The 19,863-nt window shown below is 38.8% G+C and overlaps 2 protein-coding genes across 4 annotated transcripts in view; one reads left to right on the top strand and one right to left on the bottom strand.

Annotated features, from left to right (window-relative positions):
• LOC139151199 (cytohesin-1-like) overlaps window positions 1–10,672 on the bottom strand; it is a 38,808-nt gene extending 28,136 nt beyond the window's left edge. The window contains exon 1 of one of the 2 annotated variants that reach the window (XM_070723808.1): window positions 10,539–10,672. Coding sequence is in view for 1 of the 2 variants with exons in the window: in XM_070723807.1 (XP_070579908.1) it covers window positions 5,122–5,215 (94 nt within the window). In the remaining variant the exon portion in view is untranslated. Of the gene's footprint in view, window positions 1–5,121; window positions 5,300–10,538 lie in introns of those variants that run through there. The other variant, XM_070723807.1, reaches the window with a different exon arrangement.
• Window positions 7,289–19,863, top strand: part of LOC139151198 (WD repeat-containing protein 13-like) — an 18,997-nt gene continuing 6,422 nt past the window's right edge. The window contains exons 1-9 of one of the 2 annotated variants that reach the window (XM_070723806.1): window positions 7,289–7,403; window positions 9,659–9,714; window positions 10,572–10,660; window positions 12,031–12,082; window positions 13,378–13,505; window positions 14,929–15,011; window positions 15,328–15,468; window positions 15,960–16,126; window positions 17,562–17,884. In XM_070723806.1, the coding sequence (XP_070579907.1) occupies window positions 7,325–7,403; window positions 9,659–9,714; window positions 10,572–10,660; window positions 12,031–12,082; window positions 13,378–13,505; window positions 14,929–15,011; window positions 15,328–15,468; window positions 15,960–16,126; window positions 17,562–17,884 (1,118 nt within the window). In that variant the 5' untranslated portion in view covers window positions 7,289–7,324. Of the gene's footprint in view, window positions 7,404–9,658; window positions 9,715–10,571; window positions 10,661–12,027; window positions 12,083–13,377; window positions 13,506–14,928; window positions 15,012–15,327; window positions 15,469–15,959; window positions 16,127–17,561; window positions 17,885–19,863 lie in introns of both variants that reach the window. The other variant, XM_070723805.1, reaches the window with a different exon arrangement.

Here is a 19,863-nt window from a genome sequence, read left to right as displayed (position 1 = left end):
ATAAGCTGTAAGCTTCAGCAATTTAGGGTTTCTTTAGGGCTGCCAGTACAGTTGATAATTGCCATACTTACATGATAATGGCATGTGCCAAACTGCCCCATAATTAAAAGTGAAACCTTAGTCCAGCCAATTTCATCATTTATCCCTTCTGATAAAACCCTTGAATAAAATGCAGCTCAAAGTTGCCTCATACTTGCACGCGCTGACGACTATGGCGCGATGAAAAAAGAGAAGTTGTAGTAGACGATTGAAGTAGCGTGGTATAGACTTCTGTGAAAACGTCTAGGCCTAGTTTATGACATTTATGCTCGGAATCTAATGGAAGCGAAAGGGCTCATGGTAGCAGCGTGATTGACGTCATCGGCGATACAGACGATTGGAGCTATCAAGGAGAGGAGTACTGTCAATATGCGTGAACAGTTCAGAGCGTTCGTATGACGGACAGCGATATTTCTGACATCGATTATTACTTTCCCCCGACTGAAATCAAACCATACCAATTTGAACTAAGATATGTAATAATGGGAAAGCATCTCCACACATATCTTGGTTGTTTGCGTTTTGTAGATATATGACTCCGTGGAGGGAGCCACTGTGCTTGTACAGACCCCGAACTGGATTGGAGACTCTAATTGAAGTGACCCTGCGATCCTTCAACGCTACATTTCGAAAAAAGTTTTCTTCATCAGTAGCTTAAAATTAATTTTGGTTAGTGAATGATACGGAATGATTGACTGATTGCATGTGTTACCATGTAAATCGAGCTTGCCAGATCTCTAAGGTTGCGAAATCTCTGATATATCGGAAAATATTTATCCGCGATTTGACAAATCTATAATATCGTCTATTTTCGAAGTTAGGGTCGAACATAGGAAATCGGGCTTGCTCAGATCTATACAGTGAGGAATGCTCCGATATATATTTACCCGCAATTTGAAAAATCTAGTATAATCTATTGTTGTAGGCCTAAAGAATGTATTTCGCGCAAGACCAGCAAAAACTTCTGATGATGTCCAATCGGTCCTCTGTCCAAGTCCCGATCATCAAGTAAAATGTATTACATGTAAAGAATGTATTTCTTGCAAGGCCCTCCCAAACTCCCGATGATATCCGATCGACCCTGTCGACGAAGTCCCAATAGTAATGTGAATGAAAGTTTCGTGTGGACATTTAATGAAAAAAAATGCATTAAATGTAAAAAAATGTATTTCGTGCATGAATAAATCTAATATTGTAAAACATGCAGGATTCTTGACTACCGACCATGGATGCTATTATTGAACTAAGAGTCGGACAGAGGTAGTCGGGTGGTCAGATCTGTTGGGTGGTGAAATATCCGATATACATACTAGTAGATATTTACCCACGATTTTACAAAGTATCGTCTAGTATAATAGTTTAAGTCCTAAATCGCCGATCTTTTATCTGGTTAATATCGGTGATTTCGCTGACGTGTGTCGTGTAGTTTCGTCTTCGGATATTAAAAGAGTCCCGAAATCGCCCATCCGCCAAACCAGTGATTTTTGGCTATGTCAAGATACAAACCACATTGTGTAGTGTCGTCTTGTAGTGATATTGGAGTCCCGAGATCCCTTATAAAACAATCATCCTTTGAAGGTGCAGAGCATGCTCTGTCAAAGTTAGAAGTCATACATAACTTCTATCTTTGACAGTTTTTAACATTTTACTAGTACCTCGCCCGACTTTATTTAGCAACAGTCTTCGAAAAAGCTGTTCTGTGGGAAAACGGTAGAAACTAACACCGTTTTTGTTCTTCCTCGAGTCATTTTTGCTCCCAACTGCACAACAGTTAATCATTTTTCATGCCACTGAGCACTCGATTAAAAAGTTGTAACGTGCAGAACTGCACTACCAGTCATAGACAGTCAGACAGCCAAGCGCTCATTAGCATAGACACTATCAATTCAACCGATCACAGTACCTGGAGATTCGGAATACGTTTGCCGTCGAAAAAATAACGTAAAAGATGCGCTCAAAATACATGACAGTTACCACATACGTAATTTACATGTTGAACTATGACACTCAGTGAATTTATTCCACAGTCTCCTTTCAGTTATCTTATAAATAATGTCAAACTGAGCACTCTCTGTGACACAAATTCATCAGCCGGGTTCTGGGCAATTTACTACAAAACCAGAAAGATAGCACAACTCAGAATTAAAGAGAGGTAATTCCATATAAGCTTATCGAAATAGGTACTTTCTAAATCTTTAAATGCTTGCGCTATGGTAGGTGTCAAAATTAACAATCTGATTTCCCTACAAACTGAGAGGCCGCGCTGGTCGCCATGCTAATCAGACGAGACTAGCGACACTGGCAGGCAGGCTATGACCTCTGCCTATTCTCATTTTAATGTTAAAACCATAAAACCAAGAAATCTGGTTGTTGTTGTCTGTATTGTTGTTTATGTTTATTAGTCGTGATGTTGTTGTTGACAAAAAAATTCAACTAACATAAATGTTGTGTTGTGGCTGTTTCGTACTGTAGATGTCATAGAAACGCTACAAGGACACTATCATTCTTTGACACGATGTATGCCAACGTAGGCCTATATACGTACACTCTCTTCATGTGCATGGTCACGACCCCACGACCGGTCGTGAAGGAAAAACTTTGAAAAACTGCTTTATTTTCTCCCGACATGTATCGCCACGACCCCACGACCGGTCTTGTAGGAAAAACTTTGAAAAACTGCTTTATTTTCTCCCGACATGCATCGCCACGACCCCACGACCGGTCTTGTAGGAAAAACTTTGAAAAAATACTTTATTTTCTCCCGACATGCATGGCCACGACCCCACGACCGGTCGTGAATGAAAAACTTTGAAAATATACTTCATCTTCTCTCCATGTGCATGGCCACGACCCCACGACCGGCTCTGAAGAAAAAACTTTGAAAATATACTTCATTTTCTCCCGACATGCATCGCCACTACCCTACGACCGGTCGTTAAGGAAAAATGTCGAAAATATACTTCATTTTCTCTCAGTGTCCATGGCCACGACCCCGCGACCGGTCGTGAAGGAAAAAACTTTGAAAATGATACTTTCTCTTGATGTGTATCCCCATGACCGGTCGTGAAGGAAAAACGTTAAATAATATTCCATTTCTCCCGACATTTATCGCAACGACCCTACGACCGGTCGCGCGAAGGAAAAACTTTTTAAAAAATACTCAGTTTTATCCCGAATCATTTTTTCAATGTCGATACGGTCATACACTGTGAAAGTATTGTAGGCCCTATGACTTGATGATTTAGGCATAATACGTACAGTACACAATATGCGCAAATTGTCCTAGTCGAAGTATGAAACGTCTAAAAAATCAGATGGTAAACAAAATTATGAAAAGGCCTCCCAGAAAGTAATAATAAAATATGAATTTGTCGGTGATGTTGGAATCTCAAGGAATCACTCATCAGGCTGTGTACATAGGTAACCATGCTTTTAGGCCATCTGCACATTGCAGGCTAACGTTCGACCCATAAAACATTGCCAGCTGTACTCATGCGCTACATCCGCTAATGCGGATTGCGAAGAGGAAACTGGCGATTAGTAGCTGCTGAAGCAGTGGAGAAATACAAGAAAATTCAGCTTTATATCATGTAACTTTATATCCATATTTATATAAAGCTGCGACCAGCAACCATTCATGGACAAGAAATGCTAGTTAAAATGTCGACCGGTCGAACATGCAAAAAAATCTCTCCTGAAAGCCACGCACGACCTGCGACCGGTACAACGCCACTGAAGGTTTTTGAAAGAAAAGTCAGTGAAAATTTGTCCAACTTTTGGTGTCGGAAAGAATTACAACATATCCGGCTGAAAAGATTGGTGGGAATTACCATGTCACGCATGCGTGTTTAAAACGGTCATGACCAACTCGAACGGCGCATCCGTTTTTTAAGTCTATGAAAAAACCCACGACGAAAATTGAGTCGTAACGACCGGTCGTGTAGCGTGCTCATTAAAATCGTTGGTTCATTTTGGGCCACATATGCCCTTTGGTCAGCCTTACAAGGCATATTTTCAAACACAAATATGTCAGTATTAATAATTATCAAGGAAAAATCATGAAAGTATTTGTTTTCTAGTATTTCAGTTTTCTATATAAACTTGGTGATTACACAAAAATGTTGGGGCATCTAATGTAAGTTTGAGTCTTTCTGTGTTACATGTAATTGTTGTACACCCTCCTGAGCTGGGGATTTTCATCAAAGAACAGATGGCTATTCTGTCTATGTATCATGCTGTGACCCTCGCCATGAATTGGATATTGTACGCAGAGCCTAATAGTCGATTTTAAATATAGACACTCTGTATTTTTTATTGTTTAAAATAATGTGCAGAGTACATTAACTATGTCGCACAGTCAAAACTATATAAATTGTTGTTCCTGTATGTTGCGTTTATTACCTTCCTATGAGTATTACTAATTATTTTTTAAAAGTGGACAAATGAAACAAAATCCTTTTTGAAGTTACAGCTAGTTAGACTTGCCAGACAGACACAGAGACGTACACCATGTATTACCAGTGCAGCCTTTCAAACACAATAGCAGTGCACTGATACACGTCAGTGTGCGTCTATTAAAATCCTATAACGTACGTCGTTCTTTGCTGCTAAAATTTCCGATTATTTTGCAGAGATGTGACCCACCCACAAAAGAAACCAGCCTGAAGAAACTGTATCGTCAACAGTGAAAGATGTTACATCCCGTATTTGGGGAAACCATATCTTTTTGGCAGAACTGAGGTTGTCCCTTTCCTGCCTATTGTATTCGCATTAACATTGAAAATGAAATTGTATAAATGTAATTACGACGGCCATATACGGTAGAAAATCTAGCCTACTCGGACAGTGTTATATCAAATCACACACATGTTTACCATATTGTCCGCACCGTAATTAAACTCAAGACGGTTAAAATGTGTACATTTTTACAAGGAGGGGGAATAGAGGTCGGCGAAAATTTCCCGATTTTCGCACTTCCTGCTTCCGACAACAGCCGCCTACAATAACATGGCGAAGTACTGCACACACGATATCGACGCACTGTGAACGTGAAGTAGTAAACTCACGAAAAAATGGCCTTACCTGTAGTATTTTCCCCGAAATTCGGAATAGTAGCATTGAAGGTGTTGAGGTCATGATCTGCCATCGTCATTTTGTAGTTAAAAAGTTCTCGCATATGATAAAGCTTCGAGTATAATCTCAATGTTCCCTGTCTGGATGTGACTGCTTTTCGCACCGCAGAGGTCTTTATGTTTGTTCCCCCGTATGCAAATGATTTTTTAAATTTACAGTACAAGTTTCAATCCAAATGCATATCTTATTTTAATCTGTTATTTACATTGAAACATATCTATTAATATAATAAATATGTTATAAATACTTTTGTAAATGAAATTGAATAAATCATTCCAAATTCGACAAATTTTGGTACTAAATGTCGAAAAAACGTGCTATGAATAAACTCATTAGCCCTTTCGCTACATAGCACAAGTAAGCCTCGATTGCATTTCGGATCCCTAGTAGCTTTTGGGCACTTCTAGGATCGCGACTGAAAGACCTCCGTTTGTCAAAATCTTGGTGGCAAATGATGAGGAAAAAGGCGGCAGTATTCACAACATGTGCAAGGTGTGTCTGGAAGTGTAAACTGGAGAATTCAAACTACGACTGAAGCACTATAACCTCTACAAGTTTCCGGGGGTTTCACAGTTGGGGATGGTGGCCAAATACTCGGATCAAAACTCTAAATTTTCTCCAAAAGGGGTTTATTTGGGATGAAACGTGGTAGCATAAAAAACAAGGGTCAAAAGTCTACATTCTCTCAATTTTTTCTTGGTCAACAGACCCTCCCAGTGGCGATGCCCCCTCCCCAAGGCGAATACACTACTAAGCCCCTAGTTTAGGGAGCCTTCAGTAATTACAGGCGGTGGGCCTGGGGAATTCCGTGCGCTGTACCGTAAAATGTGACCTTCTCACCTATTCTTGTGTCTAAAATGTGACTCTCCCCCTTGTCCGGCATTTTAAAACTTGACCCTCCCCAATCACTGCAGTATCCTCCCCAGGAATAACAGAAACTGTATCAGCAAATTTACATGACAATCAGAAATTACGGGGAGGGGGGGGGGGGGGGGGCTGGCGTTTTGAGAGGGGGGTTGCAATTTATCACGCAAGCATATTTGAAAGGTCATGCATTTGCGGAAGGGTCACCATATTTTACTCAACTATAAGGCCGCAAGATGTGGCTGATATAGTGCTTCACCGAATAATACATGGGAGTCTATCAGGCAAACTGTTGACAATTTTCCCCCACACAACAAGCTATATCTGTACATTTATATATTTTGATAATATGTAAATGTACTTTGCTTAAAGTGGGAAGTAAAACATGCATGTGTGTGCAATAAATTTTGATTTTGGAATTCCACTGAAATGTTGATTCACAATAGGAAACCATGAATAATTTTTGTCAATATAAAACATAAAACTAACAACATCTGTGAATTTATAGACATTTGATAATTGATATACACTTTGCCACCTTTCCCATATGTTCTTGTCTCTTGCCTTTCATCAGTTTTAACTGTTCAAGGCGCTTAACATAGGATACCACTGCATCTTCAGTTCTTTGCTTGTGAAGCTTGTCACTATAATGTGTATGTATTACAAGAATGAAATGTATTTCGTCGGCAATTTCCTATTCAGGAAATATCAAATCGACATCCAAAGGTTTGGCCATAAATCTGTTACAAGTGACCCTTCCCCACAAGATAGATTTATAAAAATTGACCCTCCCCCAATGCCCCCGACCCACCCCCTGTAATTACTGAAGGCTCCCTTAGTCGTAAATTTTCGGAATCGTCCCGAAATTTAAAGTGTGAGTTTTTAAGCATCATGATGAAGTCCCGAATGTTCCATCTTCTTACCTCGAAGGAGCTAGCTTTCCAACTTCATGAACTTGATGACTTTTATTGTGAAACCTCAGAAAAAAGCCAGATGTCACTTTTTCAGTGCGGAGAAAGTTACATAGGGTACGAATACGATATTCAAGTTTTATAAGGATTATCTAAGCTTCGTTTTATATAATATTTTAATTTGTCATATTTAAAGTAATTTTTATGTCATGTTTATATATTTCATTATTTGCTTTGTTACCTTCTGAGGAAAACTGTTTTCCCGGCATGTTCACACGTTGAATCGGGCCGGGTATACTAATACCTAGCGATTTCCTGCAAGGCCAATCTTAAACGAAGCTGAATCTGAAGCAGGCTTGTAAGGCAGTTACTTGAAAATGGCTGCAGTTTGGCAGCAAGTGTTAGCTGTTGATGCAAGATACAATGCTTACAGGACACCAAATAATCCACAGTTTCGTGAGTAAAGGCTTTTAATTACTATGATTTCACGGATATCCGAACTCTCCCTTTTCAAATAAACTTACGACGGTAAGGTTGTCTTCAGTTAACGACATGATAACTCCGCCCACTGTCGGAAGTGTCGGTGCCATCGCCCTGCAGAGCTCACTGATTGAGCTCACTGATGTTTTGCTTGTTTTGTACGTGGGAAAGCTAAAATGGAACACCTCGTAAGTTGTAAGAATGACTTTTTGTAATACCGCCATGACGAAAACTAAAAGAAGTGACGATTTAGAGGCTAGGTGGCAACTCTTGGAGTCGAGGTCTCTTGTTGTTTGTATCGGGCAATGATGTATTGTGATGAAAACGGAACTTCGGTATTTGTTTACATATTTAGCTGTTGTGATGTAGCCCACGGTTTCCCCAACCTGCGGACTACATGTCTGCAGCTATTTCAGTATGTCACCGTTTTCTTAATAATGCTGCATGCTGTCCGTGTCTTTTTTTACCACATTGATTAAAACCATGGAGCTCCTTTTTTAGCTTCATGTTAAAACTGAGTAATTTTGCAATAAATTGATATCAATCATTATCTCAAACCCTAGATCATAGTTTCATAGATGTGCTATACGGCTGTTCACAATTTACATCATTAATCTCTCATTAATATGCAAAAACAAATATTTGTCCGCATTTTTAGATTGATAACATTGAAAATTACACATGCAAGAATGAAGAAAACTCATCTTAGTAGGCGACTGCTAGTGTAAAAATGAATACTAAACATATCTAGGATAATCTACGACTCAGAGTACAAGCTGCAAGAACAGCCATGCATGCAGCATTGATAAAATTTGTCCGCATTTCAAACTGCGTGTCCAATGTCGTGCGCATACAACTATATTTAGTAACAAACCTGTAACCGTGAACAGCGCTTTTTTAAGGCTAGGATATTCGCCCCGCATAGGGGCAAAGGAGGACGGAAGAAAAATTGTAATCAATCGTTGGTGTAAATAAAGGACTGAAAAAATCGTAATTAGCCCCTCAGTGGGCCAATACCTTTTTAGGTCTTTTAGCCTGCTGCAGGGTGAATACAATTTTTTCACCCTGCAGCAGGCCAAAAGACTGAAAAAATCGTAATTAGCCCCTCAGTGGGGCAAATTACCTTTTTAGGTCTTTTGGCCGGCTGCAGGGTGAATACAATTTTCTTGGTTTGTATTAGGCCTGTAATGGGGCAATTAAATTACCAATATTTAGTCCTATATGCCCCGCTGTGAGACAAGGGCTGAGAAAATCGTAATTAGCCCAACAGCGGGGCAAATTACCTTTTTAGGCCTTAATCACCCACTGCAGGGCAAATACAATTTTTTCAGTTCTTTTAAGGCCAGTGGTAGGACAAATTACAAATTTTCAGTCCTTATTTGCCCCGCTGTGAGGGCAATTACGATTTTCTGTCCTTACTCTTCTCTTGAAGGGCGAATAAGAGCATAATTATTCACTCCACCGTGGGTTGAATAGCCTGTTCTCTATTTTAAATCTGAAAACTTGCTGATGTATACATCTGTTGACTGATGGATCATAGCTCTTCAGTGCCATTGTCAGTGCCACATGATTATTTCCTCTCAGACCCAGCTTCATTACACAAAGACTGCCTATACTCATGGACAACTTTTCTGAGCTTTAATACCTGTATATCATAGTCCTCTCTACATTGCATGTACTTGTGTGTACATAGTACGTACGGGAAGGAATATGTGGCCTGTAGGATTACTGAAGCACCATGCTCAAAACGTATTTGCGAGAAGGGAAATTACAATGTTGACACAAACACCTGGGGGGGGGGGAGTTGTGGGCAGCCCCCTTGCGGTATAATTGGGTTACCAGGTAATCCTTTCTGTATAGAAGAGTCTGTTTTGCAGTTTGTCATTTGTCAAATTGGCACTATCATTACATTCATTCATAGCATACAAACTTTTGAAGAAGTCTTCCTGATAGACAGTGTTTCTGTCATATTCCACTGTAGAGGACTGCTCTCAACCACAGACAAATAGAAAAATTAAACCATAAATGATGAATGACTCAAATTGAGAATAAGTATACATTGATCGTCCATATTCTCAATTCCCCAAAAATCAGATCTTATGGTGTTGGTAAAAATAGATGATAAATAAATAAATAAATTGATAAAATCACACACACATAAATCAGCCCTGTATCTTTATATGATAGAAAACACTTCTTTTTACAAAATAATTTTGCTTTTGATTTTACAGGAACTCTTTACATAAGGAGAAGAAGTCAACTTCTGAGAGAAAACGCAAAGCTTGAGGTACAAGTGATGTATTATGGTATCCGTTAGTGGCTGTGATATGGAACGAGTATATTTGCTGTTCTTTCATTTCTATAAACCCAGTTACTAACAAATCAGATCATTTGTATGTTAATTATTGTCATAGTTGACAGCAATGGATAGTTTTCAGCCATTACCTCCTGTTGAAGTTGTATTAGAATTTGCTCGAAAAATGTTACTGGTAAATGTCAACCGTATGTTGTGTAGTGTTGTGCATGTTGTGTATTGTAAAGGGTATGTCCAGGGACCACAGACTGTATGCAGAACGCCTCTGTGAAATGAGTCAATACTTATGTTCCTGCTAACAGTGAGGAAAAACAGATCAGCCACAGTCCCCTTCACCATTCTTTCATGGTTGAGGGACTGTTGATCAACCAGTCTCATGAATACACTTTGCAAGCCAATCTAGACAAGCCTCCATTTTATGGACGTCTGCCTTCTGATCTGTATTCACAAACAACCAAGGTCATTACTCATGCAATAAAGTATCTCTGTAAAATGAAGAATATTTATCTTCTGAATGTTTACATTAACACTCTATGTTTGTATCACAAATGATATATCCATTCTGTATAAACAACCAGCCAAGTGTTCCATGAAAATGAAATTAATCATTAAAGAAAAAAAAAACATTTCAAAGTCGGGCGTTACACATCGTGACTTCATCTCATACCTAGTACTTGTGTGAGTTTAGAGGACACATTGTATTAGTCTACAAATATGAATCTGAGTCATATTTTCAATTTGGTGGCAAAAGTGACCGCAAGGGCTTATAATAAGTATCTGGTACTTTATATTCTCACCTGTTTCAATCTATTCTTCCTATGTCTTTCAAGCATGATCCTTTAGTGCGAAGGCAGTATTTGAAGTTGCGGAGTCAACTTTTAGCTCAGCGATATGGCACTCCGTCTATGTCCGATCAAAAGTAAGTTCCTTTCTTGTTTTGCAATTTTGTTGTGTTTGATATGACGCATTAAAGTGTTTGCATACAAGTGTGGTCAACTGATAAGGTTTGTGCAATCAGCTAGTGAAGGGTTGTTACACTAATCACCATTTAACAATACAATACATCTGCAATCATTTTTACATTTAAACAAATAAACATCTGTAGGCTTATTATCAACTTTAACAATTGGTTTTGAAAGCTTGTCGTAAAAAGTTAAGTGTCCAAGCTTTGCATGATGTTGCAACAACAGTAAGAGTCGAAGAGTTAGTGTTAGAACTGATAATAACAAACAGTGGGAGGGAATGGATGATTAATGTTTACACAAAGAGCTTCATGTTACTCTCAATTTCACTTGCAAGGGCAGACAGTTTTAGGTGCCCGCTGAGAAAGAAATCGCTTATCTGCCCGAGTTTTGCCACTACTAAATCAACAACTATTGACAGTAGTACATTATAAAACAATTAATAAACAAATTATTCTGTTACGATAACATATTTATTAACATGTCATTGATGATACATGGAAATGTCGGTACTATGCAGACAAGTGCATGCCATCTTTATAAGTTTCATGCATAGACTGTCTTACAGTTCCTCGGCTACAAAACACAGCCCCTTCCTTCTGTCCTTGACATGCACCTTTGACTGCTCCAATATTTTTGCAGTTTTCAAAACTCAATTTCTCATTTTTCTCAAAATGTCATGTCAAAAGGCCTAGTTTACAACCTGCAAACAGAGTTGATATGTGTGCATTGTCCAATTTTATTGTTGGCAAGTGAATGTCTGTCTGGACTAGAAGTAATAAATCAGCAACGACAGTGTACATTGTACAAAATGCAGTTGTGTTTTCAAGACTCAATACTTTGTATTTCAATAAAGTTTGGGTGAGAAGAATAGGAAAATGTGTTCATTTCGTAGAAAAAAACATGATGAAAATGTTGTTGAAATTGACAGTTATTGTCAAATCAAGGAAAGCTTTGCAATGCATTTGGGCCCTGCGTGGCCAGTCTGTTGAGAGCATGTTAATGTCAGCCAGAGATGAGGTGGTGTGTATTGTACAGGGAGCTATGAGAGAAACTAATGCCATACAGCTTGCAGTAGATTTAGACTGGATGTTTTCCTTCACTTGTTTTGTATTTATTGCAGTTGAAATGCAAATTTTTGTTCACTGCATGTGTGTTTTTTTTTGGATGAATATTAATACAGTCTCCCCCTCTGTGTCCTTACCCTTTCTAAACTTTGTGTTTTTATCCTGTGACTAATACTCTCCGTCCAATGCTACTGTTGTGTCATCAACACTGTCTGTTCTGTATTCCTATTTCTGTCGTTTTCTTTCTTCACAAATAGCAGCAGCTTACGTAGCAGGAGTGCCAGTGTTAGGAGCAGCAGACACACTTTAGAGGTGAGTGTCTGTAGAGTGTCATTTCTGTGCTTCAGAATTCATTTTCATAGCTTGGCGATCTGACATGTTCGTATCGCTTTCCGATCACGGTGAGTGAGCCAGATGGTGACCAAGTAAAAGCTAGGGGTGAACCAACTGATTTCTTTTCGTGTGCGTGCGGGGAGGGGGTGGGCAATGGGCATGGCAAGTTTTTTTTCCCACCACTGTGACAGCAAATTTTTTTCAATTTTCTGTCATTATTGGACATTGAGACATTACTGGATTATTTTTTTCCATCCTCTTCACCTGCCGACGAATTTTTTTTTCAAAAAATCCTCCAACCCTTCCCCCAGAAATCAAATGGTTCTCCTCTTAGGAATGGCTTGTTCACTTTGATAATAAAGAAATTGACTTTTTTTACCTTTCTTAAGGTAGGATGTGCTTAAGGGACAGATATTTAGGCTCTCAATTTTTTCAGTACATTTCTAGTGTACCATTTCTTGGGGCTCATTTTAACACTGTTAGTGCAAGATAATTTTTTACTGTCTTACTTTTTCGAAAAGTGGAAATTGTTTTTTTCCCCCATGGTGGGCATATTGGGCATATTTCAAATATTGGTAAACATCAGGTAATTTGTTTCTCCAGTACCAAATTGAGGGATATTTGAGCAAAAGTGTAAGTCTTTCACTTTCAAAGCGCATACTACCTGAACTTTCCAAAGGCGTATCTCCATACAGAAGTCATTAGTCTCCTTCCAGGCCACTTGTTGTGTGTATTCTGCCTACACATAATTCACTTTGTCAGGTTCAAGATAAGGCCCCACTGTGCATAACCTCCAGAAGACAGTTTATGCTTTAGCCGTAGGCAGTGGGAGGGTCTGCAGAGACACTTTCACTAACAAACAATTCAGAGATGTCCTTAAGGATAGACTCTTGTTTCAAGTGTTTGTACCCTGTGTAACAATCTGTGGGGATAAATGTTACAAGCCAAAGTACAGCTACAATGTCAAATCTGTCTTAGAAGATTTTGAATAGTTTGATTGAAAGCTTCTCACAATATGTTAAGATACTACTGGTCTACTGTTTCATGAGTATGTCTCATGTTTTTATGCTCTGCATATGTTTTTTGCTCTGCTTTGTGTGTGTTTGTGTGTGTGTTTACATGTATACATATATATATATATAGAGAGAGAGAGAGAGAGAGAGAGAGAGAGAGAGAGAGAGAGAGAGAGAGAGATCATTCACTACATAGCAAGTTGCTCTGCTGAAAATGGTTTTAAGGTGACATTATGATTTAATACAATTATTTTCATTTAGAACTTTGATGACCAACCGGATTATCGGACTCACAGACGATACCACAGTGGAAGTTCCTACAAATACCATGCTTCACATGAAATATCTGTGGATGGAGTTGTGCCAACCAAGAATGCAGAAGCTAGCAGGTAAAATCTCTGATTCTTCTCAATCCATTGTGTCTTACAGGGGTAGCATGTTGTGTCCTTGACTTCAGACTGTGTGAAAGTGATTAGTGATAGTGCACATGAAAGACAAAATCTTGATCAAGTAATTACCGTCATTATTCTCCTGATTTGGTAACTTGTTGGAATTGCATGCATCGATGAGTAAATGGAGTTGTTTTCTCATTAATATGCAAAAATAAATATTTGTTTGCAAATTCAGATAACATATTTGGAAGTTACGGATGCAAGAACACTAAAAATAACTTCATAGGTGACTACCAATGATACGATCGAAACTAGAAAATGCATATTATGGCTCAGACTACAAGCTGGAACACCAACAAAATTTGTCAACATTCTGAAAATTTGACATTTCTGGCCACAGCGTCCGATGTCGCACACATGTTGCTCTATTTATAAACCTGCAATGGTGAACAGCACTATTCAGATAATATATTGTAGAACACTTACACTGATTACAGTGCTGAATCCCATGCTTTTTACTGGATGCCCTTTGAACTTGGTTACCATACAGATTTCATAAGCAAATCCAGTGGTTTCAGATCCAGTATTACTAGATACTTCCCTGTACCAGCAGATTTGCCATACTACTACTGGTCTGAAAAGCCAGTGAACACTGAAAACACTTGTATGATAAAGAATGTGTGCAAGATTAGCAAACTACCCTTGACTTCTAAACTTCGGTATAGTGGTTCGGCAGACCACAAAAATATTTACATGTACCGTAGTTTGGTTTTCTCATATCGAGAAGTGTCTATTTTTTCAATTCAACACTAACCAAATTCCTTTGCAATAGCACTGATCACTAATGACATCATTTTTTCTCTGATTAATATGCATAAATAATATTTGTCGGCATTTTCTGCATAAACGATGAAAATAAAACCTGGCAGTGTTACAATGGCTACTAAAAGTCACACTTATTCGTATGAATTTATGGCTCAGACTACAAGCTGCAACAACAGCTGCGCATACAACAACAAAATTTGTCCGAATTTTAGGCAATGTTGACCGACGTCACACGCATGCAGCTATATTTAGTAACAAACCTGAAATCGCGATCAACGCTATTCATGGAAGTACTTTAATGACAGTTACATAGAAAAAGAAAATCCAATTAAAAGAATTTCATGGTATGTTTCATTTCTTTGTAACAAAGCAAGCATCCATGACAAAAAGTGATCATAATCTTTCTTCAAATGTACATTGATCAACATGCTCCAAAAACAATTATCTGTTTGAACTTTTCCTAGACTTGTGAGCCTGAAGTCTTAAAAAAGTTATTCATGATGAAATCTTTGTGTTCTGTAAATGATTTTAAAAAACTCTCACCATCATCAAATTTAATGAAGTGTTTTACTGCAATTGCCTTGTCCTTTAATAGAGCCATGGCTGGAGGAACAAGCATCGATGAGAATTATGCCTTTGCCGGCGTTCACCATATCTTTGATCAGCACACCAAAGCAGGTATATCTTTAAGTGGTGTCATTTCCCCCAAAATAAATTCAAGATTTTATAATTTTTTGGAATCATTTCGATTTAGTAGAAATTTGTGAAATGGTTGGTAACATTGTAGATCCGAAAGTAAACTATGAACATTAAATTTGATTATTAGGTATTTGGGAAACAACAATGTGTTTTAGAGATTTTATGGTTTAAGTATGTATTCATGGATTATAGAGATTGTGTGAACTGAAGTGAAACGGAAAGTGCACTTTGTTGGCTGTCAGAGATTCCATTGATTGAAACCAAAATGATGATTGGTGTGTCTTTGTTCTCGTAGTGACCGGCGTCAAATTTGCCAATGACGACAAGTCCAGGATTGCCTGCAGTTCCATGGATGGTACGCTGTCAATTTGCCAAGTCTTACCAGCACCAGCCACCATAGTCTGTGTACTCAGAGGTCACACCAAAGGGGTCACAGGTAAGTGAATCTTTGCATGGAAGAAGTCAGAGGTCATTGTAATGAGGTCAAAGATGACTGCCACAGTGAGAGTGAGTGAATGGAAGGGTTTGGTGAGTGGATGTTGTGTGGTCATTCAAATTAAAAGATCCTCAGCTTACTGAGTTTCAACTATGTTTGTTTTCTACCAAGTGTGAAATGGATGCGATATTGAAGTATGAGTTTTGTTGAAAACACACACCGAAAAAAAAGCCAAAACCTGGTGTAAAGAATTTTTGAATAAATGATTGTCAGTGAGGGGTCTGGTAACTATTGGCATGAATGTCTACCAATTTGTTTTGTCATTTGTTATCAGCTATCTGTCATCTCCCTTCACTGCCAAACCTTGGAACAGCCCATTGTTTTCCGGTGTGAAAGTGGACCTCAACAAAGGGAAAAAGGGGTGAAGTTGAGTACACAAAGTAATACACACCACACACTCAAGCTGTTATTTGCTATCTCTCTTGTTCCAGACTTCCGATGGTCACTTTCCAATGACCTGATTCTGTCCAGTTCACTGGACGGTACAGCCAGGCTATGGCAGGTCAGCAGTGGTAGGAGTGTCCGTGTCTTGGAAGATGCTGACAAAGCTGAAATATACTCCTGTCTCTTTCAGCCTGTCAATAACAACATAGTGGCTGTATCCTTTAGAGCTTTCAAAAACTATTCTTACTTTTCAATGTAGAGGATTCCCAAATAAAGTGATGGTTTTAGAAAATATCTAGAAACAGTTTTAGAAGGGGATTGTGTTGATATGCTATGATGTGATTTCAGCATCTTTAGTTATACATGCAGAAGAAAATGTTCAAGTATTTGATGTTCATTATTTGAAAGCAGAAGACATCCACATACATATTGCACAGCACTGCTAAGTCATTTTAACCCTTTGAGCGCCAAAGTCAATTTTTGTCACCTTTAGAAAATATGCTCAAGTAAATTTTTTCAGATTTTTGTCAAAATTTTGATAACAAACTGTAGCCAATGAAATGTGATGTCCATTCGGTCCAAAATTATCAAAACATTTCAGAAAAATTCATAAAAATTGGCAAAATGTGGCAGTAAAATTTTGGTGGGAAAAATTACAGCGATCAGAGGGTTAATACAACTGCCAGGGGCGGGTAGAACTCCAAGCAAGTGAAGCACAGAACTCGAAACTGAGGTAATACAGAAAACCTTGATAGGGCAGTTCTGAAATTCTTGCTAGGGAGCTCAGAACTTTAAAAGCTACTAAGGTGAGTAGATCCTTCTAGCAAGGAAGCATTGAAATCTCCTTGGCAATATAACTAGTTTCATTATGCACAAAATGTATGGCAGAGCAGACAACATGCTCCATAATGGGCTCAGTATGTTCGCATTTAAATTTTATCAGCCACACTCTGAGAGCTGACTTTTACGTCAATGCACAGAGGTAGTAAATTTTGATGGTGTTCTTTTTTTTGTTGCCATGGTTGACTCAACAGAGTGCAAGGAAATGTTAAGGTAAAACGCACCTTGGGGACAGATATTCAGACTCTCAAACTTTTGCAATACCTTTTTGGTTGACCACTTGTTAGGGCTCATTTTGAAGTTCATGGAGTAACTAAACTTTTCACCGGCTTAGTCATGTGAAAAATCGAAAATTTAATTTTTCACTGTGGAGTTAACAGTGATGGTGGCCATTTTAATTTAATAAGAGTTGATAAATATTGGTTAAACCTTGAATGCTGTAATTTTTTCCCACCAAAATTTGAATGCAACATTTTACCAATTATTGTGAATTTTTCTGTAATTTTTTGATAATTTTGGACCAAATTGATATAAAATTTCATTAGCTACAGTTTTTCATCAAAGTGTTGGCAAAAATCTGAAAAAAATTGACTGGGGTACATTTTACAAAGGCGACAAAAATTGACTTTGGCGCTCAGAGGGTTAATGTAATTCAGTAGTTCCAAATTTTGCTTGATGACCCGTGATTTTTAATTTTGATTTTGAAAGGGAATGATCTAATCTTACCTTATGGAAAGTTTGACTCTTTCAATTTTGAGGCACGTACTACCTTAAATGTGAATTATTTTCCCCTTAACAGCAGCCTACAGACTGGAAACAGTAGAGGTCACATTCAAGTACTCAATGTTTCAACCGGTAAATGTGTCAAAGGTGGATTATCCAAAGGATCTGGGAAAGTACTCTCTATGACCTTTGACCCCACAGGAAAAATATTATGGGCTGGAGATGACAAGGGATTGATCTTCTCATTCCTCTGTGATGCAGCAACTGGTAAACTGACGCGAGCGAAGAGAATGGTTGTTTGCGAAGGCCATCCGGTGACTAGTTTGGCGTGTCGTACATGGCTGAGCCGAGAGGCCAGGGACCCGTCTTTACTTGCCAACTGTGCTGTGAATTCATTGTGTCTATTCAGGTATAAAGTAGTGCTTATTTGATTACAAGGTTCAACTCTAACGATTCAAAATAAGGACTGTACAAAAGTAAGATTTACAGAATATTGAAGCACGCCATCCATAGTGTGGTTCTCTGCCATGTTGGCTAAGTGATAGCCAATGGAGCTATGTGAGAGGTCAGAAATCGACAGTCTGCGCCCCCAATCTGCGCTAGCGCATTTCAATCTGCGCTATCAATCTGCGCTCCCATTCTGCGCTATCAATCTGCGCTCCCTTTCTGCGCTATCAATCTGCGCTCCCATTCTGCGCTCTCGAACTCTCAGGGTACAGATCATGGAGTGAGTAGAATTCAAAGAATATCCAAGGTAAAAGGGACAACATATTACATTATTGTTTTGAAAACTTGTATTTTTGTCCATTACTTTTTCCCGAACGACTTTGCTCAAACTGTCTATAGTTAACTTAGTGGTAGATGGTTTGTTGCGTTATATGAGTCCGCACAGTAGGTCAACATAATGTCCCAAAATAAAAATACATGGGTGAATGCAAGTGTTTTCACTGGCTTACTAATTTTTCTCACTAAGATCTGCTTTACCTCAGTCAAAAAAGATCGGACTAAATAGTTTCCGAATTTTCCGAATCGGCACAACATCTTGCTGAGACACGCGAAGACCGAATTTGACTGTCGTGTCTGTTTTCAAAAATATCTTCGCACAGACGTACGCATGAACTGTGTTCAGAAAGGTAGAACACTGCGGGACTAAACTGTGGTCACTGAAAAGCTAGAATTGTCATTGTGGAACAAAAAACTAAATTAAATGTCATCGTTGACGTGTCATTATGTTGAAAATCCAGTTCCAAAATGACTAATAAGTCACCAAAGTATCGGGGAAGTCAACTGCACAACATAACCGATCGGGTACTTCCACATGAAGGAGCGACTTTGCACAATTTTTAAATATTGCCACAGATGTGAAGACGAAATATCCAACTCTAGCCAAAACATGACTCTACGTTTTGGGCGGCTGCACTCGACGTCTTTTTACCAATATTAGCTTTATAGCAAGGAAAACGGTTGCGCGACAGGGCACGTTCAATTCGAAAATAGAGAGCAACTTGAAGGCAAACTTGATCGAAACATGGAGGTTTAAAAAGACCCCCTTTGACTAAGTTATGATTGGAAAAATCTCGCTGAAGTGTAGCGAAGCCCCTTCAGACAGGTTCCTGCGTGAAATATTACATATAAATGGACAATATGTGGAACTCGCGGTAGAGAAAGTCATGACCACTGTACTGTCAACAGTGCACACGACGTAACGAGGCAATCATACAAGGACGCCGTGTAATTTGTCTTCGCTACCGCTGGTAGTACGGCGAGAGTGCCCAGTAAAATGTTTTACACCCTTGGTGTTTAGCTTTTAATTTTCAAATTGAGCCCGTTTGCGAAGTGAAACGTACATACAAGAAAGCAGCTGGTAGTCTTTGTCAAGAAGGATTTTATAAAAGAGAGATTCGTACATCTGATCCCCTTTTTCAACAATACTAGCAATGGAGCAAGAGAGTCAGTTACTACATGTATTAGAAACCCGATGGGAAAATCGGGCAAGAGCTCAGACGTCGCATGGTAACCATGGAAACCGGCGGTTCTATTCAGAACAGAAGGTACAGCAGGTGATGTTTCACCATCTCCACAAAATAGAATCATTTACGTAATGCTTATCTTTGACCCCCAAAACCTCGAATAGCTAAATTGTACCAACCACGAAACTAGTTCAGTCACGTGAATATGTATATTTCGATACATATATGAATCCTTTCACAACGGAACGCATCAAAAATAAAGGTCGCAGTTCTGGTTCAAGGACGTTCACGAGAAGACTACGTCGACTAACGTCTATCCCAAAATTTTTTGACGATCTTTATTTGGCTACGAACGCTTGTTGCTCTGAAGATCAGTAGCCTAAAACTGATAGAGATAGTCCCGAATTTAATTCTTTAG

The sequence above is a fragment of the Ptychodera flava genome, chromosome 15, assembly GCF_041260155.1.
Source record: "Ptychodera flava strain L36383 chromosome 15, AS_Pfla_20210202, whole genome shotgun sequence".
Classification (NCBI taxonomy): Eukaryota; Metazoa; Hemichordata; class Enteropneusta; family Ptychoderidae; genus Ptychodera; species Ptychodera flava.
Note: the sequence above shows the minus strand (reverse complement) of the source record. Positions and strands in the feature narration are given on the sequence as shown.